Source organism: Lissotriton vulgaris, chromosome 6 (assembly GCF_964263255.1).
Source record: "Lissotriton vulgaris chromosome 6, aLisVul1.2, whole genome shotgun sequence".
NCBI lineage: Eukaryota > Metazoa > Chordata > Amphibia > Caudata > Salamandridae > Lissotriton > Lissotriton vulgaris.
The window spans coordinates 1,172,694,338-1,172,721,357 of NC_141694.1; the positions used below are offsets into that span (position 1 = coordinate 1,172,694,338).

General features: G+C 45.4%; 1 protein-coding gene across 1 annotated transcript in view; it reads left to right on the forward strand.

The window, feature by feature from the left end:
- The first annotated feature begins 441 nt into the window (after positions 1 to 441).
- The window catches only part of LOC147708599 (alpha-tectorin-like), a 230,198-nt gene continuing 203,619 nt past the window's right edge, over positions 442 to 27,020 (forward strand). The window contains exon 1 of the mRNA XM_086925366.1: positions 442 to 652. Within this exon, the coding sequence (XP_086781492.1) occupies positions 565 to 652 (88 nt within the window). The 5' untranslated portion in view covers positions 442 to 564. The remainder of the gene's footprint in view (positions 653 to 27,020) is intronic.

Sequence of the window (27,020 nt, forward strand, 5' to 3'; positions counted from 1 at the left end):
TTCACCCTGTGGGGCCCACACAATGCTTGTTTGACTCTTAACGCAATTTATTGGTTCCAAGAAGGGAAAAGAAAGGGTGTCCCCCACTTAATGGCCTGCAGAGTTGACCGGACAAAGATAAAACCCAAGAGCTGGATAAATGGTCTGGGCCAGTTACGGGGGTCCCACGGCAGGCCAATAAATAGCACAGGATCGGGCTGCTGCTATAGCACTGGTCCAAAAATGTGCTGTTTTCCCCTTCATTCCCCTATGGAGCAATTTGGTCTTAAAAGAGCGGCATGTTTTGTTGTGTGAGCAGGCTCGGTCTCTACTGACCGTCTCTGTGCACCTTAGGAATTCCATTGTCGAAGCCGCTATATAGCATTCACGCGCTCGCTGAGAGGCACTCATCTCTGTAAAAAGAGTACAAGAAAAGAAATAGTTAAAAAAAAAGAAGTGCGTCAGGTGGGTGATTTTTGCCACTCGCTTTGGGCTGAGGACATTTAGTTCTCTCGGGGAGAAGGGAAGCTAACAGAGTTTCAGAGGCCACCCGAGGGGTTTCCGTTCCTCAGCGTCCTGACCTCAATGGCGTGTTCTGGAATGATCTTTGCCTTCGTGCAGGCCGCATTTCTGGTCGTCTCTGCCACCGCAGCCGATACCGATATTGGGGAAGGTAAGATTACCAGATGGCCAAGGACAAAGTGTGCGAGACAATGAAAACGTTCCTAAATTCTGCATAGATATTCATCCGGAACCTTGTCGAGACCTATAGGCCCATACATTTGACGAGAAATTGAAAGTGTGACGTTGGTAGCCACTTTTTACTCATGCGTTCATGCTTTTGTGCCCTCAGAAAAAGGTACCTCAAAACATATTTAAGGATAATCATATGTGTACTACCGTACACCCGTTATCCATTTGAACCCACATCAGACTCACACTTCCACCGCTCAATTTACATTGACTGTAGAGCTTGTCTTCTGTTGAGATTATACATACCTTTAACGACATTTCTGAAGTATGCATTGCACCTAACTTAGCTGGTATGAAAATGTAACTGACTGTAATTGTACTATTTACCTTTTAGACAGATGGTCTAGATTTCTTTTAAGTAATGTATTTTTATATGCACTTATTAGCGTAATAACCTAAATTAAGTTTGAGACTATTTCCACCAAACTTAGCACTTTTGGCTAAAAACCCTGACAGAGGGAAAGCCACCTACAGCTATACAAATGCACGATTGTAGTAGGGAATATTGAACACAGAATACTGACAGAACAGAATTTCATTACAACAATTTTGAGGGACAAAATATTGTAAGGTAGGTGCACAGCTGGAGGTAAGGATTTTCTATTCTTGACTCCCTCTCTCTCTCTCTCTCTCTCTCTCTATATATATATATATATATATATATATATATAAATATATATATATATATATATATGGTACGTATATGTGGAGTTGGGTATAGAACGTGTATAGAAATGTACCTTTGGATTTTTGGTCGCTTGATATTGTTGTAACAATATTCTGTCCTGTCATTAATTGGGACTCGTTTTTCCCAGCCAACACCCAAATGCATAATATTTGTCAAATATTAATGCTGAGGTGTGACAGGGTGGAGTGATGGTTGCTCTTTGGTCTTGCTCCTTGTGGACCTCTACGTTGCTGGTATTACCTTTCTTCGCTTGCAAGGCAAACTAACATTTGGTGTATAGGAGGACAACCTGTTTTTCTACTTTGAGGACATTGAGAAGACCCACTGTATTGTAAAGGAGAAATCAAGTGACTGGTTCGCCTAAGGCACCTTTGGGTTTATTTAGAGATGATAGAATGGATTGGACCTCTAGAATGTCTGCTGCTGGTCTGATATCTTTGCAAGAGGCTACAACATACCAAGGGGCATTTTACAAGGAGTTAACAACACCAGAGCATCACTTTTTCCGAGGTTTTGGTGGCGTTAACTCCTTTACCTTGTTTACAAGGCAGCGTTAAGCAAAGAACGCCCCTTTTCACGCAGCACTTAGTGTGAAAGGGGCGTGCAATGGGTGTGGCAGTGAGCTTTCCACCACAACACCCATTGCTTTTTGATGCTACCCCATATTTACAAGATATGGGGCAGCGGTAAAAAACATGCCAGGGAATAACCTGGTCTTAAGCAGGCGATACGAGGAGACATTTTTATTTCTCCTCTTATTTTGCTCTTTCCACATGTGTGGCGTTCTGCAGCACACTTAGGTAGAGCGAAGCGCCTGTAGAGATTGTTTATGTGCAGGAAGGTGTCCCTGCACATGAACAATTGCCCCTGCAGCGCAGGCACCCTAGCAAAATTGGCGCTAGGGTGCCTGCGCTATCAGCTTTTTTAGCGGCAGCGTTAGTTGTAAGCAGGGGTGCACCGCATTCTTGTGAATACAGCGCATCCCTGCGTTTTGAACCTGTCTGAGCACAACATCACCAATTTGGCTTCACACGACTTCTGCCAGTTTCTTTAAATATGCCTCCAAATGTTTAGCTAAGTGGATGGGAGTGGCCCTGCCAAATTGTCGGCCCCGTTAATACTAAATTGTCATGGTAAGCCCTGCAGAAACACTCACCTGAGCTGTACCTGAGATCGATGGATGACTCAGACTGTACGTAAACAAACTGGGAACAGATCTTACGCTTTGAGATTACCTCTTGTAAATTCTCCATTCTCCATTCTCCATATTCTCCATATTCTCCATACTTTAAGGCATGGGCAAAGTGATCACTTGCCCAGGGTTCCCATCTTACAAGGAGACCCCTGGTAAAATAATTTTTCTCTCAACCTATCTTACCTTTGTTGTTCTATCTGTCCATCAGAACCTCTCACCCTCTCTGTGCCTGCCTCTATCCCTGACTTTCTACCCCCTGCCATTTTATGGATTTTTCGCCCCTAAAAAAATAATAGTAATAATAATAATATAATATAATAATAATAATAATAATATATATATATATATATATATATATATATATATATATATATATATATATATATATATATATATATATATATATATATATATATATATATAAGCAAATGTCCCTTGCTGGAGAAGGAGCGACCATTCAGCTGGTGCCGAGTCAAGGACAGGACTCGTTTAGACTTTTACAAAGCAATTTGAAATAAGTCACCGCACTCTTCTAGGATTTGGTTAAGCTTTTTAATCCATCAAGGAAAAAACTTCCTCACCTACGCGTTTCAAACAGATTACTGTTCTTGCTCACGGTAGCAAGAACAGTAATCTGTTTTAAACGCGTAGGTGAGGAAGTTTTTTCCTTGATGGATTAAAAAGCTTAACCAAATCCTAGAAGAGTGCGGTGACTTATTTCAAATTGCTTTGTAAAAAAAAAAAATATATATATATATATATATATATATATATATATATATATTGTTTGGCATCATGGAGGCTTGAAATAGAAGACAATAGGCAATACCATTTAAAGTTGTTCTGAACATGGGCCCAAAAATATGTCTGACCCGGGGTCCCTAAAATCTTTAAAATGAAATTGAGACGGAAGCTGTAGATTTTTTTGTATCATTAAAGAGGACCTGGCAGTGCACTCTGATACTACCCAACTTTAATCTCAATATGCATGATTTGGACACAGCATTGTTGGTTTTTACAGGGATGTAGCACTGGGTCGATCCACACCAGGTAGAATTTTGTAGATGATGCTGTGCTGTCTGCACAGAAAATGCCATGGTCTCCATGTTGTTACAGCAAACAAATGATGGACGGAAGGCAGACAATGCAAACCATCCATGTTAAGCGCAACAATGCATGGTCCCCCTACTGAGCGCGCTGTCGTCTCATTGTAATCCTGATTCTAAAGGTCCAAACAATTTTGTAGCTATAATCCATACTTTGATATTACTGGCTGCAAATCCCATTATGTTCACATTGCCATTTGTGGTTCTCAGAGTTCCTTCGTTTTTCAGTCAGAGAAACGGTGGCATAGGTATCCTTGGAACATCTTTGGTAATAGCATAATTGATGTGCTCTAGGTGTGCTCTAGGTGATGTAAATCTGAGGTTTTGTGAAGTCTGTCCTGCTTTCAATATAAAATATCTTGGAGGAGAATCTCTGGCAAAGCCCCAGCCCTAACCACTGGCTGAGAGCACTTCTTCATTGTGCCTGTGGGTGCAAGCGGTAGGCCTGCAAGAGGGTGGTAAAGAGACTGGATATGCAGCGTGGAAGAAGAAAGAGACATATGGGGCATATGCACAAGCCCCTATCGCCACCACAACCTCACTATTACCGATGTTGTGGTGGCGATAGGGGCTGCGCCTTATTTACAAGGTAGCGTTAAGCCACTGAACGTGGCTAAAGCGCCTTGTAAATAATGCCCCCTTTCACACTATGCTTAGCATGAAAGGGGTGGGCAGTGGGTGTTGCGGTGGGCATTCATCCTCAACACCCATTCATTTTGACACTGCCCCTTATGTACAAGGGTGGCGTACATAGGGGGCAGCAGCAAAATAAAGACAAAGTAAATCCTGGTCTTTATTTGGTGAAACAAGGAGAAATGCATTATTTCTTCTCGTTTATGCTTTTGCCATGTGTGCAGCCTTGTGCAGCACACATAGAAAAAGCAAAATGCCATGGTTTGTTTATGTAGAGAAAGGTGTCCCATCCTGTACATAAACAATCTTAAAACAAACATTAAGCACACTTTCATGTGTGCTTAATGCAGCACACATGAAAGTGACAGAATGGCATTTTAGGATTGTTTATGTGCAGGAAAGGACACATTCCTACACATAAACCAATCCTCCCCTGCATGCGGATACCCTTGCACTATGGTGCAAGGGTGCTTGCTTTGGCGCTAAGTTGTTACTACTAAACTTGCAATTAGGGTCTGATGGATATCTTTTCCTGGGGACGAGAAACACATCTCTGTTATGTAAAGTCATCACTGACGCAGTTCCAGATTTCCAAATAGGCAAGGTAGACACTGGCCAGTGGGCCCCACTCATTTTAGGGGCCCGCAACAACAGACCAAATTAAGCAGTGCTCAGCGCAGAGACTGTAGTGTGGCAGGGTTGCCGTCTCTTTGCATTATGTCCATGTTTCCGTCTTGAAGTACGGTCTGGGAGTTGTAGGCATTAGTTACTTCCACAAAACCAATTTAGCTCTTGCACCTGAACACAATCTTTAGTAACTGAAAACCCAAAACTGTGCATGTGGTGTCTTTCGTAACAACATGGAGAGAGAAGAAAAACATAACTGTAAGAGCATGCCAAAGATGTGGCCTAATGACTAGAGCAGCCAGCTTTGGAACTAGGGTACCAGATTCAAGTCCTGGCATCAGCTTAGCACCCCATGATTCTGAACAAATAACATAACATGTGTATTTGTAAAGCGCATGATCACCCTTAGGTATCTTGGCGCTGAATAACATATGTTTATTGTTACCCAACTCAAAGGTACTAATTTTATCGACCTCTGATGGATAAAAGGATGAGTGGACCTGCCAGGATTTGAACTTGTGACTATGAGGTCGAACACAGGCCCAGTGGCCATTAGTCCACTGAGCCATCAGACCCGGTCAGTTAATCTCTCTGGTTAATTTGAGCCGTTAGGGTCCACTGCACTTATTTTTCCTCATTAGACATGTACGGAGAGCAAAAGAGTGAAAAACACACATGGGGGAGAAGAAGCAGGAGAAAGAAAGAAAAACCATCAAAGGAAGTTATGAGGAACCTGCAAGAGTTAGATAAAGGGGCAGAGAGTATCTGGTAGTGGATTAAAGAGGCGCATAATATGCAGCCTTTGTATTCAGCTCGTGGACATTTAATAGCACTGGCCGCAAAGCTTCTGGGCAGAGCTTTGGACTCCAGCACTCATTGTTTTACAATTTAAACACTGATCTCCATGCACGCAAATGAAAAAACAAAATTTGACCATGCACAATGTAACTTGGTGCTCATGTAAAGCGCTCTAATACCTTTGGGAAAGTTCACGCTATATAAAAATAGTAAAAAGAATTCTCACCTGACTTTCTCCCATTACTGGTTGATTAACCAACAATTTCAGGGGTAGCAGAATTGACATATATACCATTTGACCGTAATGATGTCATAGGAAGTGACATCATATGACCTTTGACCCTGCATCGTCCCAAGAAGTGATGTCGCCTAACCTTAATCCTGATGACATTATGATAATTACCATTGCTGAAGTGACATAATTGCATAATTAGTATTATATATTCTTCTAGGGGAGAACAGAGGGTGGGGGTTTCTCTCCCCTGAGAAAAGTTTTAAAAAATGTGCTTTACTAGTGCATTTTAAAGCACAGTTTTCACATAAATTTGCTAAAAAGCCATAGGCTCTAAAAGTACACTCACTAAATATTCAAGCCCTTTAATGGTGTGCCAAAGCGAATGAAATCTGACAATCTCCATGAGTCCACCCAATTATGTTTTTAAACTGTCCTATGGGTGCCCCTTATGTAAAACATTACCTCCGTTGTTGGCACCAGCATTTTGCAATGGTGGCCCCTTTTTACCAAACAATGCATACAATGTGCCAGTGCCAGAATTTTCCTAATACCGCTTCTATTGCATTGTGGAGGTCCCTTACACCAAAAGTTAGGTCTAATGTGTCAAAGACCACATTTTGTCATGGATGGCCTCATGACATTGCCACAGTTGTCTTCTCATATGCCAAGAATGTCCTCCAATGTGCCATCACCAGAACTTTGATACAGGATCTCCCTTTGCCAAGAATTTTCTCCAGTAGGCCAGCACTGGCATTTTTTCATGGGTGTTCCATACTAAAATGTTCAGTGTGCCAGCAGTAGCATTTTGCCAAGAGGATCCCATATCCAAGAATTGCCTCTAGTAGTCTAGTATAAACATTTTGTCAAGGGTGCTTCTGTAATCCAAGAAGCATGCCAGGTACAACAGTGGCTCTGCAAGCATTACAACACATGCTCACTTACATTTACTTATTTACAATCATTTTGTCATTAGCACTCACTTGCACTCATTCATTTTCACCTACTTTTGTTTACTCACTCCCAACCCTGAATCACTTGTTCGCACTCTCTTACTCTGACTCACTTACACTTACTGTTAAAATGGGGATCTCTAGTTGGCAGAGGCTGTCGCTGAGGTCCAAATAGGGATCATTCTTCCTAAGTCAGAGTAGGGGGCTACACCCTTTGATAACCCCTGCTCAACCCTGTGGTAACGTAGCACGAGCAGACAGGCCTATCTCAGAGGCATGTGTGAAGCATTTATGACCATGCACAATAACGCAGGAGAGACGCTACAAATGGACACCACAAGTAGTTATAGAAAAATAGTTATCTTTATATAGACTGAACACGAGGCTAAAAGCACTCAAGGAGCCACAATGCACATAATTATGGATTTACTTCAAAGCAATAAAGGCACTCGAAAAGGGTAAGGAATGGACTTAGTTCGATGCCGGAGTCCACACAACCCGGTGATGCACAATGTACCTGAGATTTAAAGGGGCACGGCACGCAGCCTCACACAGAAGCCGTGGTGATGACAGGCGGACTTGCAGCGGCCACAGCTACTAGTTGTAGTTGTCCGCGACATGCACTCACGATAATCCTGGGACGGGGCTTAAAGGCTGGCACCCAGCAGCACACGCAGGTGGTAACAAGACTCTTAAAGTGGTGACTAGTGCGGGCACTCAGCGGTACAGCTCCTCAGCTGCAGCGTCCCACAATAGCGAAAGCGATGATTCTCGGAGGACTGCAAATGCGGGCACTCAGCGGCACAGCTCCTCAGCTGCAGCAGTGCGCAATAGCGATAGCGATGATTTTTGCAGTAAAGCAAATGAGGACACTCAGTGGCACAGCTCCTCAGCTGCTGCGGCTCACAATAGCGATAACAATGACTTTGGTAACACAGGCAAATGCGGGCTCTCAGCATCAACAGCTTCTCAGCTGCGGCGGCCAACAATAGCGAAAACGATGAATTTGGTAACACAGGCAAATGCGGGCTCTCAGCGGCAACAGCTCCTCAGCTGCGGCAGTCCACGCTAGCGATCCGATGACTTTCAGTCCGCATTCCTCGCAGTAGAACCAGAGGCTCTGGAATTCTCAACAGAGGCCTCACCTGCCTGTAGAATCCCCCTCAAATAGGAATCCAGATGGCTGATGTCCCTGAGACTTCAGAAGGTGGCAAGCTCAAATCAGGCCCTTGGGTAGTTGCTTCAGCAGGATGGATGAAAGTTTCAAAGTCCTTTCCCTCTAGTTAAACGGACAGAGGTTCTTCTTGACATACAGAAGTAACGCACCGTGTAGGGTTTTTTACCCAGATACTTACACCCCCAAAAGTCTTTGTTCTCAAAAGTCACAATATCCCTGAAGCCAGCCAGAACCAGTTTGGTGTTGTCCTGGAGAACTTTGTTTACAAGGCTACATCCTGCCTTTGAGGTAGAGGGGGTCTTTCGTCAGATGCACAGTGGGAGGTGGAGCCCTCATTCACCTTGACAGGCACAGCCCTGCTCAGATCACAGGGGAACCCCTTCCAATACTCCAACTGAAGACCTCTCTATTCAATCCAGGTCAGGCTCAGCCTGCCCTGTCCCTCCAAAACCAGACAGCCAATACACATAACAGCAGAGCACACTGGGAGGCTTAGGCAAGAAAATACCTACTTTCTAAAAGTGGTATTTTCAAGCACAGAATATAAAAATAATCCTCACTAAAAGATGTACTTTAATATTTGGAGCTCAGGCATACTAAATTCAACTGTCCACTTTACAAGCTGTTTCGGTGGGTGGCGCAATCAGTGCTGCAGGCCCACCAGCAGCATTCGGTCTACCCGCCCTGGGCACGCACGGTGCACTATACTAGGGACTAACAGGTAAACCAAATGAGCCAATTATGGGAATACCAATTCATACAGTCAATTTACAATAGGGCGCATTTGCACTGTGGCACTGGATGGCAGTGGCACAGTGCCCAGAGCATCTAACACAAGCCAATACAGACGAGACAAACGCCAATGGTGCCATGTCTAACACACGTCCCCTCCACCTGAAATCTGGGGAGAACTACCCACCCACTTGGGAGTTTTCATCACTAAGGCGGAAAGAGATGGACAGACCATCAGCATTGGCGTATTCTGTACCAGGGCGGTGTTCCACCGTAAAGCCAATACCCTGTAGGGAAATGGAACACATCCACAAGTTTGGATTCTCTCCCCTCATCTGCATCAATCTGAGGGGCCTGTGATCTGTCTGAACCCGGAAGTGAGTCCCAAACAGGTATGGTCTCAGCTTCTTCAGTGCCCAGGCCACAGCAAATGCCTCACGCTCAATTGCACTCCACCTCTGTTCCTGTGGAAGTAACCTCCTACTAATGAAGGCTACAGGTTGGTCTAGGCCCTCCTCATTGATCTGTGACAGAACGGCCCCACACCATGCTCGGAAGCGCCTGTCTGGACAACAAATTCTTTTGAAAAGTTGGGTGCCTGAAGCATAGGTACTGTGCACATGGCAGTCTTATGGGCGTCAAAAGCGTTCTGACAGGTGTCAGTCCAGTTCACAATATTTGGCTGCTTCTTAAAAGTCAGCTCAGTCAAGGGTGCAACAATGGTGCCATACCCCCGACAAACCTCCTGTAATAACCTGTGAGTCCTAAAAAGGCTCTCACCTGTGTCTGGGTCTTTGGGGGCTCCCAAGCCAGGATGATTTCAATCTTGGGCTGTAGGGACGCCACCTGGCCGCTCCCCACCTAGTGTCCCAAGTGCACCACGGAATCCGGCCCAATCTGGCACTTACTTGCCTTGATCTTGAGGCCTGGCTTTCGCAGTGCCATCAACAATTCCCAGAGGTGGTGCAGGTGGTCCTCCCATGAGGAGCTAAACACTGCAATGTCTTCCAGGTAGGCGGCACTGAAACTTTCCAGCCCAACCAACACCCTATTGACCAACCTCTGAAAGGTGGCAGGGCATTCTTCATCCCAAAGGGCATCACCCAGAACTGGTAGTGCCCACCTTGTGTGTAGAATGCTGACCTCTCCTTTGCCCCATCAGGCAAGGCGACCTGCCAATACCCAGACGTCAAATCAAACGTGCAGAGGTACCGTGCACCTCATGCCGATCTATGAGCTCATCAGCTCTGGGGATGGGGTGCGCGTCAGTCTTCGTGACTGAATTGATACCTCGGAAGTCCACGCAGAACCGAAGTTCTGGGGTGGCACGAGGCGCTGCAGCTTTTGGTACCAGGACCACAGGGCTGGACCAAGAGCTGCTAGAGGACTCAATCACCCCTAAAGCAAACATTTTGGAGACCTCCTCCTTAATGTATGCCCTAACCCAGTCAGTCACTCAGTAAGCCTTGTGCTTCACAGGAGGACTGCTCCCAGTGTCTACGTCATGGACGCACCAATCAGTGACACTAGGCACCAGGGAGAACAAGTCACTGAATTGCCCCAACAGTTGGCGACAGTCGCTATGCTGCTCAGGGGTCAGTGTGGTGGAGAGGACCACACCCTCCACTGACCCATCTTGCTCCTCTGCACACAGGAGGTCAGGAAGAGGCTCACACTCCTCTTCCATTGCAGCGTCTGTGGCCAGAAGCAGGCCCACTTCAGACCTCTCAAAGTGGGGCTTCAGGCGGTTAACATGCAGGACCCGCAAGGGGTTCCTGGGAGAACGCAAGTCCACCATGTAGGTAACAGGACTCCTGCTCTCCGCCACCTCAAAGGAGCTGGTCCACTTACCCTGGAGCGCACAGGGCTCCACTGGGGCCATGACCCAAATCTATTGACCAGGCTGAAACTCAGAGTGGCATTCTGATCGTGCCTGCGTTTATCTCTTCCTGGCTAGCTTCCAGATTTGCCTCAGCAAGTATTCTGAAACGCCGAGTCTGGTTCCTGAAGGCCAGCATGTAACTAAACACATCCTGGGGAGGTTTCCTGGGAGATTGCGCCCAGCCTTCCTTGACCAGACTCAGAGGTCCTCTTACCGGGTGACCGTAGAGCAGTTCACAGGGACTGAACCCTAAGGACTTCTGTGGCACCTCACGGTAAGCAAACAACAGGCATGGCAAGAGGATGACCCACTTACGCCTCCTGGGCTCCTCTAGGCCCATAATCATGCCCTTAAGGGTCAGATTGAATCTCTCAACCAGCCCATAACCCAGGAGGTGGTAAGGAGTAGTAAACTTGTAAGTTACACCACATTCCTCCCACAGAGACTTCATGTATTTGGAAAGGAAGTTGTTTCCACTGTCGGACACCACCTCTCGGGGGAACCCCACACCGGAGAAGTTCCCCATCAGTGCCCGTCCCTCCATGGGGGCCATCACTGTCCTGAGCGGGATGCCTTCAGGGTACCTGGTGGCATGGTCCACCAAGACCAGGATGAACATGTTTGCCATGGCTGTCTTGGGGTCCAGAGGCCCCACAATTTCAATACCCACTCGTTCGAATGGGCTACTGACCACTGGAAAGGGCTGGAGTGGGGCCTTGATCTTTCCCCCACTCTTCCCACTTGCCTGGCAAGTTTCACATGTCTTGAAGTGAGCATCTGAGCTCCTGCACGTCTGGGGCCAATACAAGTGGGTGACCAGCCTCTCAAAGGTCTTGGTCTGCCCCAGATGTCCGGCCAATGGCACATCATGAGCCAACCCCAGTAGGAAGACTCTGAAGCGCTGGGGTACCACCAGAACACGGACTGACCCAGGCTCAGCAACCTTAGGCTCGCTGTAAAGAAGGTCATCCTCCCAATAGATCAGATGTGACCCTGACTGATCACCTGCTGCCTGAGCTGCAGCCTGTCGCCGCAGCCCCTCAAGAGAAGGGCACGTTCTCTGCTGTTCACAAAATTCTTCCCTGGTGGGCCCTCCTTTCTGCTGCCAATGGGTCAGCTCAGGCAGGTCCCCCAGTTCGGTTACTTGTTCCCCTGTAGGCTCCAGGGCATTCCCCCTCAGGGTCTGCTTCCTCCTGGACCGTGGGCACCAGGGGGGCTGGTTTCCAGTGCCCCTACCCCTTCTCTTTAAGGCAGGGGCCTGGGCCATCCTTTCAGGCTCCAGGTACTTCTGAACATCCTTATTGGCTGCCATGGACCGAGTGGTCGCGCAAGCCCACCCAGGCATACCCAACATTTCCAAGTGAGATTTCCTCTCCACCGTAGCCCATGGGGAGTTCTCTAAATCGTTGCCCAACAGACAGTTTACCGGCATGGCTGGCCTCACAGCCACTTGAAGAGTTCCTGAGACCCCCCACTCAAAGGGAACTTGAGCCACCTCACACTGACTCTCAGAGTTGTCTTCTGACACTACTGGGCAGAATGCATGGGGACAACCTGCTCTTTGGATACCAACGGGAGCTGACAGCAGTCACACTATCTCCTGTGTCCCTCAGAGCCTCCACCCTATGGTAATTAATGGTCACCTACTGCCTGTACTTCTTAGTGTTAGCAGGCAGTGCAGGGTTAGGGACCTTCTCAAAGTCTCCTAGCGAGACATGGGTCAATTCTACGGGATCCCACCCAGCTTGGGCACCCATCTTACCCCCTCCCAGTGCTAAATTTGGCAATCTGGCGGGGGTTTGCATAGGGTTGTGGATTGGAGTCCCTCTGGGGACACTGGGGATCCTAATACCAGTGGCCCACTTGACCACACTTAAAGCAAGTAAGAGGCCCCCTCTGAACAGGCCTACCTGTCGGGGGCACTGGCTTCTTCTCCGGGGGAGGCTGGGACACCTCTCCTGAGTTCCCTGGGGAAATACTTTGGGGCCCTCTCTGGAACTCCCTCTGTTTACCCCTGTCCCCCCACTTCTCTGCTGGGGACCCTGCCCACCTTTGGCGAAGTCTCCCACAGGACCCTTGCGTACGCGGGTGCTGACCCAGCGGTCTGCCTCCTCAGCAAGCTTCATAGGGTTAGTTAGCTTGCTATCAACAAGGTGCTGGCGTAGCTCTGGAAAACAGTTACTAGATAAATGCTCCCAAGCAAACAAATCATACAGTTGCTCAAAAGTTTCCACTTTGCTACCCTTTACCCAGCGATCCATTGCTCTGCAAACAAATGACACATATTCAACTCACGTGGTACCGTCTAACTTCTTGCCGGTTCTAAACCTCTGCCTGTACATTTCTGGGGTCAAACCATATCTGGTCATCAAGGCCTCTTTCCTGTGGGCATACACCATCCTGCTCTCTTCAGGCCGATCCAACAGGGTATCCCTCCCATCACTCACAAAGCGTCCCCACAACCCCGCTCCCCAATCTTTCTCAGGGACCCGGTGGGACAACATGGCAATCTCATATGCAACAAACCATTGCCCAATATCCTAACTCTTATGGAAATCCTTGATGACATCCTTGGGTATGTAAACTCTACTCTCGATAGTTACTAAAGGTATGCTGCTTCCAGAGGGGGAGATCTCTAAACTATTAGCCTTGATCTCCAACTCCCTCAAAACTCTCTCATGCTCCAGTTCCAATTTCTAAAGCTCAAATGCCAACCTTTCATTCTCAATATCCATTTTTTTACTCTCTAGGTCCTGACAACCTTCTAATTTGGCCATCTCCAAACTATGACTCCTATCTCTCTCCCTGTCCTATATCTTTTCTGGAAACAGACTCTTTGAGGACACACTAGTACCTGGATTGGAAAGTGCTTTACCTCCCACTAAATCTACTTTGTCATCCTGCTGCCCTCCATTATTTTCTCCCTCATTCCTAGATGACTCTCTCGCTTCTAACCAGGCCTTAAGGGCCTTCTGATGCTCCTCCTTCCTAGAGAGATCCGCAACAGGGACTGTGAATAGCTTGCAAAAAGACTTTAGCTGTTTGGCAGTGTAGGTTTCTACTTACAACAAAAAGACACTTGACTTTACAACAAAAACTACGTCAGTCCAATGATTATCTGACCTTTGGGGGAGACAACATGTGTCTAAATACTGCCCACACACACTTTGCAGTGTCATGCTTCATCATTGGGCCGCATCATACACCCAGGTGCGGCCCAATGATGAAGCATGGCACTGCAAAGTGTCTTTTTGTTTTAAGTAGTACTTCTCTGTTGTGTGAGAAACAATTGATAATCAAGGGAGCCAGAGGAGTCTTATTCCCTTGTCTCTTCTAGTGTGTTTGTTTTAGTGTCGGTTTCTAACCTCTCTTCCTCAAAGATGAGATCCTCCGAAGCATTGGACATTGGCCTACCGATTGTAGACATAACTGGCAATTACAATCAATAATAAAACAAAATCAAACCGTATGTGGTTACGCCTAGGCCCACACTCACTAGTAGCGTACACTAGTTATTGGATGTGGATCATAAATGCAAGTCCTCATCCTCACCGCTGACCGCCAATGTTAGAAATGGGGATCTCTAGTTGGCAGCAGCTGGCGCTGAGGTCCAAATAGGGATCCTTCTTCCTAAGTCAGAGTAAGGGGGCTAAGCCCTTTGATAACCCCTGCTCAACCCTGTGGTAACGTAGCACAAGCAGACAGGCCTATCTCAGAGGCAGTGTGTGAAGCATTTATTACCATACACTATAACGCAGGAGAGACGATACAAACTGACACCACAAGTAGTTATAGAAAAATAGTTATCTTCATATGGACTGAACACAAGGCTAAAAACACTTAAGGAGCCACAATGCACATAATTACAGATTCACTTCAAAGACATAAAGGCAGTGGAAAAGGGTGTGGAATGAACTTAGTTCGAGGCCAGGGTCCACGCGACCCGGTAATGCACAATGTACCTGAGATTTAAAGGAACACGGCACGCAGCCTCACACAGAAGTCGTAGTGATGACAGGCAGACACGCAGCAGACACTGCTCCCAGCTGTAGAGGTCCGCGGCATGCACTCACGATAATGCTGGGATGGGGCTTAAAGGCGGGCCCCCAGTGGCACACGCAGGTGGCAACAAGATCCTTGAAGTGGTGACTAGTGCAGGCACTCAGCGGCACAGCTCCTCAGCTGCAGCGGCCTGCACATCTAACCTGGGCTTCTATTGGAATTCTATAACACATATTAGCAAGCCCATTATCGCCGTTTTCAGCGGCAGTTTCCTTCCGCTAAAACAGCAATAATTTTAACCATTTTCTTGCTAATATGCCCCTGAGTGCCTGTAGCTGGCCAAATATCCGATAACAGTCGACCGGTACTTATGACTGTCACGGTTCGGTGTGACTAGATATCCACAGTTGACGCTATCTGCTTTTAAATGCTATTTTTACTGAAATATTAAATTTGCATTTACTCAATTTTTCAAATTTGATGTGAGATTTTTCTTATGTATTGTTTTCACGTTATTACTGTTTGAATTGTTGCACAAATACTTCGCAGATTGCCTCTAAGTTAAGCCGGACTGCTCTGTGCTAAGCTACTACAGGGTTGACCCTAAGTTAATTCGTGGTGTGATTGTGCCTTCACCCTGACACAGATTGTGGTTGCTGCTTGAGTAGGGTTTCATTCCTCTCAATCAGTAACCAACATTTTTACATAGTGCATGGTACTGGTGCAAGTTATAGTTAGCTCAATAAATTATCACTGATGAATTTCAGTATTCCTTTTGCTTTAATACAATATTTTATATATTGTCACATTGCCTAACTATAATATCACCTTAACCTTAATGTTTTTCTGTGTATTTCTATTTTTTTCACCATAACTCTAGATATTATTATAGTACCTTGCTTAATCACTTTAATCTTTGGGGTTTTCAGAGACTTTCTAAGATTTTATCTAATGTAAAGTAAGATCTTATTACAATACCCAACTACTTTTTTCAGTGAATTTCTTTTTTTTAAATTGTATTCACCCAACTCCCTCACTGAATATACCTTTTCATTGTGCGCAGTTAAGGGTTGGATGTGGAACCTGGCCTTTGGCCAGGCCCGTCCTAAACCCACGGGTGGCTTACCTCCCACTGCGCATGACCTTTGGTTGTGCTCTGCGTACGGTTGGCGGTAGGGCCTGAAGATCAAGCTCTGCGACTAAACCTCTGTTGGGAGGCCAACCCCCTACTTTCATGGCCTTCGGCTGTGCAGACCATGGGTTTGGGTGCAGGGCTTGGCTCGTGGCTAGGTCCTGTGCCCAACCCCCCTTGGACAGTCAATGGCCCATTGCTGGACAACCCCCCACAATTGAACACCCCCACCCACATGGACACCTTCCACTATGTTTTTTCTCCTCTGTACTGCAATACTCCCCTCCCAGAGGACGACACTGAGGTCCACGCTGGCTCCTGCATGGAGGCCTCACTGGGTCCAGCGGGAGTACAGCGAGATGGACGGAACAATTCTTTTTTGTTGTTGTTTAATTTGGCCCCAGTGATTGTCCCAGAGGGATCCCCCCATAAGGGCCATGGTACCCCTACCATAAACCCTTTCATCTTATTTAATTCTTAATTTCAGGACACAGGGCCCGTGTGCCTGTCTCCTGTAAGGGTGGCTGCAACATTTCAGTTGATGTTGCAGGCAGCCAATCATATCCAGATTGCTCAGTCCTGCGGGACAAAACCAGGTCTGCAGGACTGTGATGGCCGGCAGGAAAAAAAGCCCTTTAGGCTAATCAGATCCGCAGGAGTACCGTAGGACTCCGGCAAGACCAACTATTCAAATATCACTAACATTTCAACCTTAATTTCTCAAAAAAATGCTGGATAGACACCAAATCGCAAAAAATAAAGATTTAGGGCATATTTACAAGAAAAGTGACAAAGCGCTGCATCAGCCTTCTTAGCTTAACACTGCGCTCCTCCACTTTTGAGACGCAGGGCTGCACCGTATTTACAATAATACGGTCCAGCCATGCATTCCCCCCCGTGCTGGCGCTAATTAAAGCTGTCTAGTGCCAACGCAGGCCCCCTTGCACCATAGTGCAAGGGTGCCTGCGTTGTGGAAATGATTGTTTACGTGCAGGAACGTGTCCCTCCCTGCACATAAACAATCTTAACTGGCATTTGTAACTTCTATGTGTGCTGCTTTGTGCAGCACACACAGATGTTGCAACTCGTAATTTTAAAAATGATTGTTTATGTGCAGGAAGGAACACCTTCCTGCACATAAACAATCATGCATGGTGATTTGCTGTTTTATGTGTGCTGCACAATGCAGGACACATAGACACAGCAAAAACGAGCAGCAATAAAGCATTTCTCCTTGTTGCGTCATGTTGAGCCCAGATTTGTTTTTGGTCTTAATTTTGGCACTGCCCCAAATTTACGCCACCCTTGTAAAAATGGGCAGTGTCCAAATCAATGGGTGTTGCAGCGGAACTCTGCAACACCCATTACCCACCCCTTACTCGCTAAGTATAGCGTGAAAGGGTGCCTTATTTACAAGGCAGCATAAATAAGGTGAAGCCCCTTTCACCACAGGAATGTTGAAAAATGTGACGTTCCTGGGCAGTATGGGCTTGTACATAGACCCTTAGCTTTCTGACAAATTTGGTGTAAGTCTGTTCAGTCTTTTTTTCAAAAACAATTCCTAAAATTCTTATGGAAAATTGCATTGAAAAACGTGTTTTGGGACGATCTTTTTTCTGGCCCCCGCTTGATCGATCACACAAAACTTTCTAGGAAAGACCTGTGGTGGACAACCTTTTATTTAAAAGTTTTCCGAAGATTCGTCAATGAGTGGCAAAGTTATTGTCAAACCAAAAGAAGGTCATCCTACGCAAACTCTGACCTAATTATAAAGTGGTGACTGCCAGTATATATATTCTGATCTCTTTGGAAATCTGGTTTGGTTGGGCCTGCTCTGATTATGAGCTGAATTTTTCATTGATGAGTATTGGAGTGAACTTATCATATATAGAAGATGGACAGATGACTAAAGAATTTCCATGTTACCTTATATATTTATTTATTTATTTATTCATTTATTTCTTTCCCCTCCAATTGTACAAAAATTATGAAATACGGGAATAAGTCTAAACTTCTCTACATGTGTTATAAGGTACATAGGTTTTAATGGTTCCCTAGAAGTCCGACAGGGATCTGTTTGGACCGATTTAGATTAAAGCATTGGGGCAACTATGTACAAGCAGCACCTTATTACGTGATTAATGAGACTGGGCTCAGTCAGACTCAATCGGATTTTTTCATGTATTTTGAAAATAGAATAATATTTTTGGTTATCACTTTTTGCACATTTTGCACATATGTCTGTTTAGCCTATCTGGTTGTGGTCATTAAGATCCATTACATCAGTAAAAGAGGTGGGCACTTTGTGGCCTGTTGGGGATTTAGCCCATAATAAGAATAATTTTTATCCTTGTTTTTATTGGGATTTAACCCGACATTGTGTTCAATGAAATATGATGAAATTATCAGTGGATGATATTATTTATTCATTAGTACTTTGCACAATTACCTGGTGTTGAAATGTAATGTGATATGCTTAAGTCTTTCTTCACTGTTGACTTTAGTAATGACCCAATCAGTATGTAGCACTTGCACTTTAAAAACTCACTATTAGCTCTGATGCGCTGTCATGTGATCAAGGCTCCGGCCGAAACGTTATGACGACAGCTGAATAAACAAAAAGCATCCTGATACTCTGGTCCGTGTCTGCTTCCTGGTGCATTCTCGTGAGAGGACGAGCGTGCGAGGGGAACGGAGGTCGAATATTTTTTTTATATATATATATATATATATATATATATATATATATATATATATATATATATATATATATATATATATATATATATATATATATATATACACTGAAAACCCCAAAGGTTAAAATAACATCATAGTTAGGTGAATATATCAGTGACAACATTATGTTAGGAACTAAAGAAAAACAAAAAAAACCACAGAAATGCACCAGTTGGGGTTAGCGTGCCATGAACTGCTTATGACCTCACATATTGCATTACTCATGACATGTTCTATGACATCATTTATGACATCACTGATTACATCTCAAATCACATCATTGATGACATTACTGATGACAACATTCTAGCCCCTTTTGTACACATTGCTCTATAAATGGGTATAGCATTAGAGCTAATAAAGTACAAAATAGCTCTGAATAATCTGACGCATCATTACTGCCATCATATATGCAACGCCACAGGTCAAGCAAGCTTGTGTTATGTGCAACATTGACCCTACACAATACACTTCATGGGTAGCCGAGTTCATGTTGACTACGTACCACAGATAAAAGGGTATCATACAGTGCACACAGTGTTTAATTTGTATACAACTTTTCAGGGAAAACAAGGCTCCTCCAGATACTCAAGCCCTGTAGCATAACTAATTCATTACTACAGACAGCCTTTACCTGAATTAAACCCCTGATAGTCACTGAACCTTCATTGAGAAATGAAGAGGGTATGAGAAGAAAAGTGGGTACTGTTACCACTGTTTACTCTAAGGAGTGAGTTTACTCTGTACCACCTTTTTGCAGACAGTGAAACTCCTATGAGAAATACACCACAGATTATTAAGAAGTATCTACTAAGAACAGTGTACAACTCTATGCAAAACGTGTCCAAAGAACAATTATTCACTTAAAATAACCAAGGTTTGAAGGTGCTAAAAATCATACTACCTGCAGCTTTAATACAGTGGTAAAAACTTTACAGATAACCCATCTTCAGAAGCAAATGTACATATGTTAGTACCTGGTGCACATAGTTTTCTATGTTAAGTAGAAATTGTCATGCTCATATGAATCTGTTTATTAACTCAAGGCTGCCAATAATACTTAATATGTTTTGCGTACACTTTTTGCCCCGTTGGAAACTTTTTCTGCAGAGACAAAAAACTTGTGTGGAATATGCTGAACACAAGTTGTCAACTATCACCTGCACACAGAGTTAGGGCCATATGTATCAACAACCTGATTTGCGATTCTCAAATTCTCAAATAGCGATTTTTTAGAAATCGCTATTTGAGAATCGCAAATAGGGATGTATGTTCAAAATCGCAATTTTTTAGTGAATGGGAAGTTATTCTCAATTTGCGATTCGCAATTTGAGAATCGCAAATTGAGAATAATTTCAAGGGTGCAGGGTTGTCCAAAGGACACCCTGTTGCACACCTGAAATAAGCATGTGTGCACATGTGGCACACATACATGCCCCAAGGGCATGTATGTGCTTCACATTGCACTTGCGAAAAAGTGCATTTTTCAAGGAATTTGCAAATTACCACCAATTTGAAGTTGGTGGTAATTTGCGATTCCTTAAGAACAATTTGCATTTTTTTATGCTTCTTACATTGCATTTAAGGAATCGCAAAATTTGCGATTACTTAAATGCAATCGCAAAATAAGGAATCGCAAATTTTGCGATTCCTTATTTTGCACGTAGATTTCTTTGATACATACCATTTAGCACTAATGCATTCGCAAACCCCGAAATTTGGCGAATTTCAGAGTTTGCGAACGCATTAGTGCTTGATACATAAAGATGTTAGTCTTCAAATTCAAAGATTTATAACATGTTCAATACCTATACAAACCTAAGATGCATTAGGAGCACATTCATTTTGTTAACCCTTACACTTATTAGCTGGACACAGGCTGTACAATATGAGGTAAAAAAATAAAATGGTTGTTACCTGCCACCATGAAAACTATAAAAACAACCATTGGCATAGCCAATAGGTCTCGTCTTTGGGACCTTATAAGTGTTTAGCCATGCAACACTTGATGTTGTTGCACCAAGGATATTGTGCTGGATAACTAAACACTTATAAGGTCCCAAAGGCGAGACCTATTGGCTATGTTTATGTGGATTGTTGATACATACCACCATCCAGTGTCCAAGGGTAGAGGGTTTTAATAGCATGTCAGCACTTCGAACGAGGGCTGCACCCCAAACAAAAGTACTTTACTTCCCTGGGAGTCAGGGGTACAACTCTGAGAGGGGAGATTTACCGCTCAGTGGGGCCCCGCGGGGTGGAGGGTTGTAACACAATCCAGGATGGTCGCAATACACCCCAGAACTGCACTGCCCGCTGCCCCTTTAAACTTATTATAAATAAGGCCGCTGAATGAGCCCCGAGGCACCTCTTCGCCAATGACAGCCCACTTCATGTGTGCCTAGAGCACCCCGTCAAGGCACTTTGGCAGCCCAGGCAAGGACCAGTGTTTGTACCCCACCCGTGCTCATGCACACAGATACAACACTGCCGTGCTCCAGGGTAGCTGTGTCTGCTGCCTCGGTCTGTCATCCTCCCAAGGTCAAGAACATGACACGGCTTATGTTTACAAATCCAGTTTAGTCTCTAGGGGTGTTAAGTAAGGGGGACCCGTGAGCCGAAGGGCGGCGTGGCCTGAACATGAGCGACACTAGCCCAGCATCCGCTTCTGGCATGTTTTGAAAGAATTGTATTGTAATTGCATTTTTTAGAGCTTACTACCTCTGGCAAGGCATTGAAGCGCTTTACGCCGGGAGCAATGCTCCTGAACCCATGTTCAGTGGTGTGTTTTCCCACTGACTGTTATTGGGCCCTATATGACTTAATTAGGGGAGCACAGGCTGATTCAGGGGTCGTCGTCTGTCAGTATCCGCTCCGACAACAGAAGGGTTAAAAGAACCGCGAACACCGTTCAGGAAATAGCGCGTCTGGTGAACGTTTCAAGCGTGGCTCTTTTACAGAAACAAGCATCGCTCCTATTACAATAGGCCAAGGCAAGTAAAGCACGTCCAGCCAGGGCCCTCTGTTCCTTCTGCCGATCTGGATGTATTCAAGTTGCTCAAGTCGGACGTTGAAAATAATTCATAGATTTACACGCGCATTCTGCTCATTTTTAAGCACTGCACTGCTTGTGGCGTGCCCCTGCTCACTCCCGCAAGGTGGATGCCGCCCCATGCACGAGTGTGTGCTTGAAAATGAGCAGAGCGACGGCTAAAGGCCCAACTCTGCAGCGCACACTCAGATGATGTCATCAGTGATGTAATTGGTGATGTCAACAATGATGTCATTTGAGATGTCATAAGTGATGTTATATATGATGTCATAGGACATGTCATGAGTGATGTAATATGTGTGGTCATAAGCAGTGCATGGTGGGGCGCAAGTTATAGTTAGCCCTGCTAACCATAACTGGTGAATATCTATGGTATAAACAGTTCATAACATTAACATTGTCACTGACATATTCCCCTAACTATAACTTTACTTCAACCTTTGGTTTTTTCAGAAAAAATATATATAAGGTTTTCAAAACACAACAAAAACAGATCTTTTTATCACACCTAACTATAACGTTGCTTTAGCCCTTTGTTTTTTTTCTGTAAATTTCTAGTTCTCTTTAAATGTAAAGTAATATTAGTCTGCAGAGGATTGGCTGCAGGGCCTGCGGCCAAATCCCCAGCAGGCAGCAAACTCCACACTGTGCATGCCAAAGACCGTGCACAGCATGAGGTTGGCCTTCGGGCTCAGGGGACCCCTTCTGGGACCAAATGCAAGAAAAAAGGGGAGAGGGCTTCATGGTCCCCCTCCCCAAGTCTTATTAGGTCTTGGGGTTTCCATTATCCTGGAGCCCTATGTATTTTAAAGGGGAGGGAGACCAAGTGGCGGCCTCCACGAACCTTATGAAGCCACAGGGTGGAGGGGTCTGCATGGCCCCCATTGTTGAGACTATTATGGCCCTGGGGACCCCATCCTCTAGGGCCAAATATATTTTAAAGGTGAGGGAGCCATGCATAACCCCTCCCCAAGCCTTTAAACAGCCCTAGGGACACAATCTGTTTGGGCCACTACTTTTCTTAAAAGGGAGGGGGTTGTGCAACCTCCTCCCCGAACCATTTTTGTCCCACGTGACCCCATTTCCTGGGGCCCACATTAATTAAAGGTGGGTTCTCTGAGGCCCACCCAGGACACCCTCCATCCATAATGTAGAGTTATGCTTAGGAGCCCCAGGGTCCCTCTGGCCCCAGTTGGCTGCCCACATGCTGGGGAGCCAACATAGCTCCTGCTTGGAGCGAGCAGCTAATTTTGCTGCTTCCTCTGGCCGGGAGCAATCTTTTGACCTGTTTCCCTGAATGCATCAGTGCGGGCAGGGAAACACATTAAAAATCTGCTCCCAGCTGGGGGGAGCATTTTCAGAGTTCCTGCCCTCTGGGAGCAGACTTGGTGTTTCCAACCACATGGCGAGAGATTAAAAAATGTTCCCGCCAACCAAGAGAAAACACAGGTTTCCCTGGCCATACCGGTGCGGGCAGTGAAACCACTGTGTCCCAGGAGTGGGCTTCCTGGGACACAGCATGTTTACCGGGCCTGGGTATGGGGTACCCTGGGCCATAGAAGCCTCAGGGAGTGGGCCGGGTGGCCCCCCACACTTTCAAAAAGGTATTCAGCCTGGGGGATGGGGTCTCCGGGACCTGTAGAGGCTTGGGGAGAAGGCCTCCCTCTCGGCTTTGAGATATTTCAGTCCAGAGGTGGGCCCCCGGACCTGTGATAGATGGGGGCGAGAGTCCAGGGGCTCTCCTCTCCTTTTTTGTTAATTTGGCCCCAGGGGTGGGCTCCCTGGGGCCTATAATGACTCAGGGATGGGAGCTCTATTCCCCTCATCATCATAAAGGAAAGTGGGTCGACCACTATATGTTTTTGTTTTTGATCATGTAGGAGTTCCGCAGGCTTTGTGCAGAAACTGCTGATTTTTTAACATTTTGGCCAGAAGGAGGGTCCCTCTGGGTCCCCATCTGTGGGGACAGAGTATCCATTCCCTACCCCCTTATATTACAAATATTTTGCATGTTCAGGACATTGGACTGAGTCAGATCAGAGCACTCGCTCCTGTAGCTGTCTGACTCTAGCTGGAGCAATATGGAAATAAAGCTCCCTCAGCCAATCAGAACACTATTTTTAAGCTGGTGCTCTCGCGAGACTCTCTCGGATGCAACCGTCCAGACACCCACATTTTTTATACCGTTAATTTTTCAAAAAGTACTGAACTGATTTACACCAAATCACAAAAAGCACAATCTGCAGATCAAGATCTAGATTTCTGCCAAATTTGGTGTAATTTCGTTCAACAGTTTTCGCGGCAGTGCTCTTAAAGAATTCTATGGATAATGCACAGGGATTTTGAATTTTGTAATCCCCTTTTATCTAGGCCTCTGCTTGATGGATCAACTTAAAACTTTCGATGCACAAACTAGGCATAAAGAGCTATTTTTTTTTTAAAGCTGCGTGAAGATTCGTCGAGTGGGGCCAAAGTTATAGCCAAAACAAAAAAGGCATTTCCTATGGAAACGCTGACCTAACTATAACTTCTCAGTGGCAACTGCCTCTGGGATACATATTATATTAGAGTTCATGTATGTATGGTTGAAAACAGAGCCTTGGACATTGTTACGTTCTAATGTGGCTTAACTTAGAGGTGGAGACATAACGGATTATAATTGTACCTCATTACTTGTTGGGAAATCTGAGACTCGCTCCCCCACACTGATAGAGGTATATCCCTAACTGCTTTTTCCTTGAATTTCTTGAAGGTAGCATCACTAGTGACTTGTCACCATGAAAGACCTACATTTACCTTGTTCCAACTGTGGCAGGTGTTGACAGCACCTGACATAAAGATGACTAGAGATCGGTAACTCAATAGTAAATGATTATTCCAGTTAATTACATGTTTCCAATATTAGGTAAACCCTCGCTAATGCCAATGGTGACACCATGGTCGACCACTGACTAAAGTCTTCAACTACAAAAACGACAATTGATGGACAGAATGTTGCACAATGGCAAAATATTCACCCTCAGTCACAGATCTGAGTTTAATCCATCGTTATTTTGCTCACCACACCACCCCAGTTCAGACATGGCCATATGCAAATCAGTCTTGACCCTGTGCCTCATGGGAACAGTCCAGCCCGAACTGCCAAGCCATGTCTTCCCTGGACCGGAATCAAGCATCCTAGGACTGGTTTCTGTCTATCAGCCGCCATCAGCCAGGATAGCTTGATTCCAGTGGCATGGAGAGCACGGGACTCACGTCTGAGCATACCCGTCCCACTCGGGGTGACAAATGCAAAAACAACAATTGATGGACAGAATGTTGCACAATGGCAAAACATTCACCCCCAGTCACAGATCTGAGTTTAATCAATCGTTATTTTGCTCACCACACCACCCCAGTTCAGACATCGCTGATAAGCGTGGCTCAAATCCACCCGAGTGACTTACCGCACTCACCTATAGTTACCAAGTAAGAAGTCAGCCGGACAGTGGAGAAGAAATAACAAAGTATTTTATTAGGCCACAAACTCCCATATGAGAGGGCCCTGTCCGACCTCACCCTTAAGAGTGCGCCGAGAGGACTGACCCATCTCATCACAGCAATACATTATAACATGCTACAGCAAGGTAGAACACGCCCATACTGGAAAAGTACTGGACCCCAGAGAGGGTGAACAATGGCCTCACACAAGAGGCATCTGGACCTGCAATAGCAAGATTTGGTTATCTCTGCCCAAGGCCGCGGAGCCGGGCCTCAGCGTCTCCAGCGCATGAGAATATTACTGATTAGAAACTTGTTATTAGTTTCGGCCACAGTTAGCTAATAAACAAAAACTGCTGCATTTAGGGTTTTTCCTATTCCTACGGGAGGGGGATGAGCGAGTGCGACTCGCACACAAAGAGAAGCACCCAAAATGGTGGCACACAAGCTAAGCTAAGAAAACTGAATATCATCACACGCATAAATGAATAATGAAATGGAGAATACAAACGTAAATGCATAAATGAATACATCATTAGTTAGACACATTATGCTAACTCATATATGTAAATGTAAGTTGGCGGGGCATCGGAAAATGAAACCTATCATCGCCATATGCAAATACGTCTTGACCCTGTGCCTCATGGCAACAGTACAGCCCAAACTGCCAAGCCATGTCTTCCCTGGACCGGAATCAAGCATCCTAGGACCGGTTTCTGGCTGTCAGCCATCATCAGCCAGGATAGCGGGCGGGGCATCAGAAAATGAAACCTATCAGACCCTCCTTTAAGCATTATGTGGCTAACAGGAGCGTAGCCTTTATTAGCCAAAAGGTAAGGCCTTTACACGTCATGCTAGGGACGGGGAAACATTTCAATCAAAAACATCATCATCAATAAGCATCAACCAGTGAATATCAGGAAGCTCCATATCATTAGAAACAGGATACTGGCGAGTCGGTCTTTTAGGAGATTGCAAATTACTGGCACACATTGAGCAACAAGGGGGAAGGCAATAGACGCAGAGGCAACAAGTCAGTAACACACCCATTACTCCTACAACACCCATCAGAATCTTCCAACCCCAGGAGGAGAAAACGCCCCACAGCCATTTCTGTAGTGACCAAGTATCAGTGTACTGATGAAGTTCAGTCGCTAATCTATGAAGCTTCTGTACTGCTAAATTAACAGAGGGGGCCGAGTCTGGAATATACACACAGCAAGACGTCCCGAAGACGCGGCAGGCTCCACCCCTATCAGCAAGGATGACATCAAGCACCATCCGATTTTGAATCGTAAATAATCTCATAGCCTGCATCTCGACAGACATATTAGCTGCAATGTCTGCCTCAGTATTCACTACTTTCTCCATTTTTATTTATTTATTTATTTAGAGAATTTGTAAAGCGCGAACTGACACCTTGCAGGCTTCCTGGCGCTGGAAAAATACTCTGTTAACGGTAGACCGGAAGAACAGTCAGGCTGGCAGTTTATTTGGGGAAGAGCCATGTCTTAATGCGTCTCCTGAAAGGAAGAAGCTGTGGAATCTGACGTATGTCCATTACCCTTGACAGTCTCCGTATAGCCCTACTGTTAAATATGGGACCCCAGAACAGCAGTAGACCCTTAGAAAAATCTGTCCATTGTTGTAAAGAAGTATCAGTCTGATCCACATCCTCAACTTGGAGTGCCCTCCTTGTACGCTGTCCTGGCATTATAACAAACCAACAATGAGTTTTATGATAGTCTGAGGGTGCTACGTAGACAGGTGGAAGCAGGTAAGCCAAATAGCAGATCCCACCCCAACCCTTAGGCAACCACAGGTATCCATTATCTCCACAAACGAAGTAAATATTTGGGG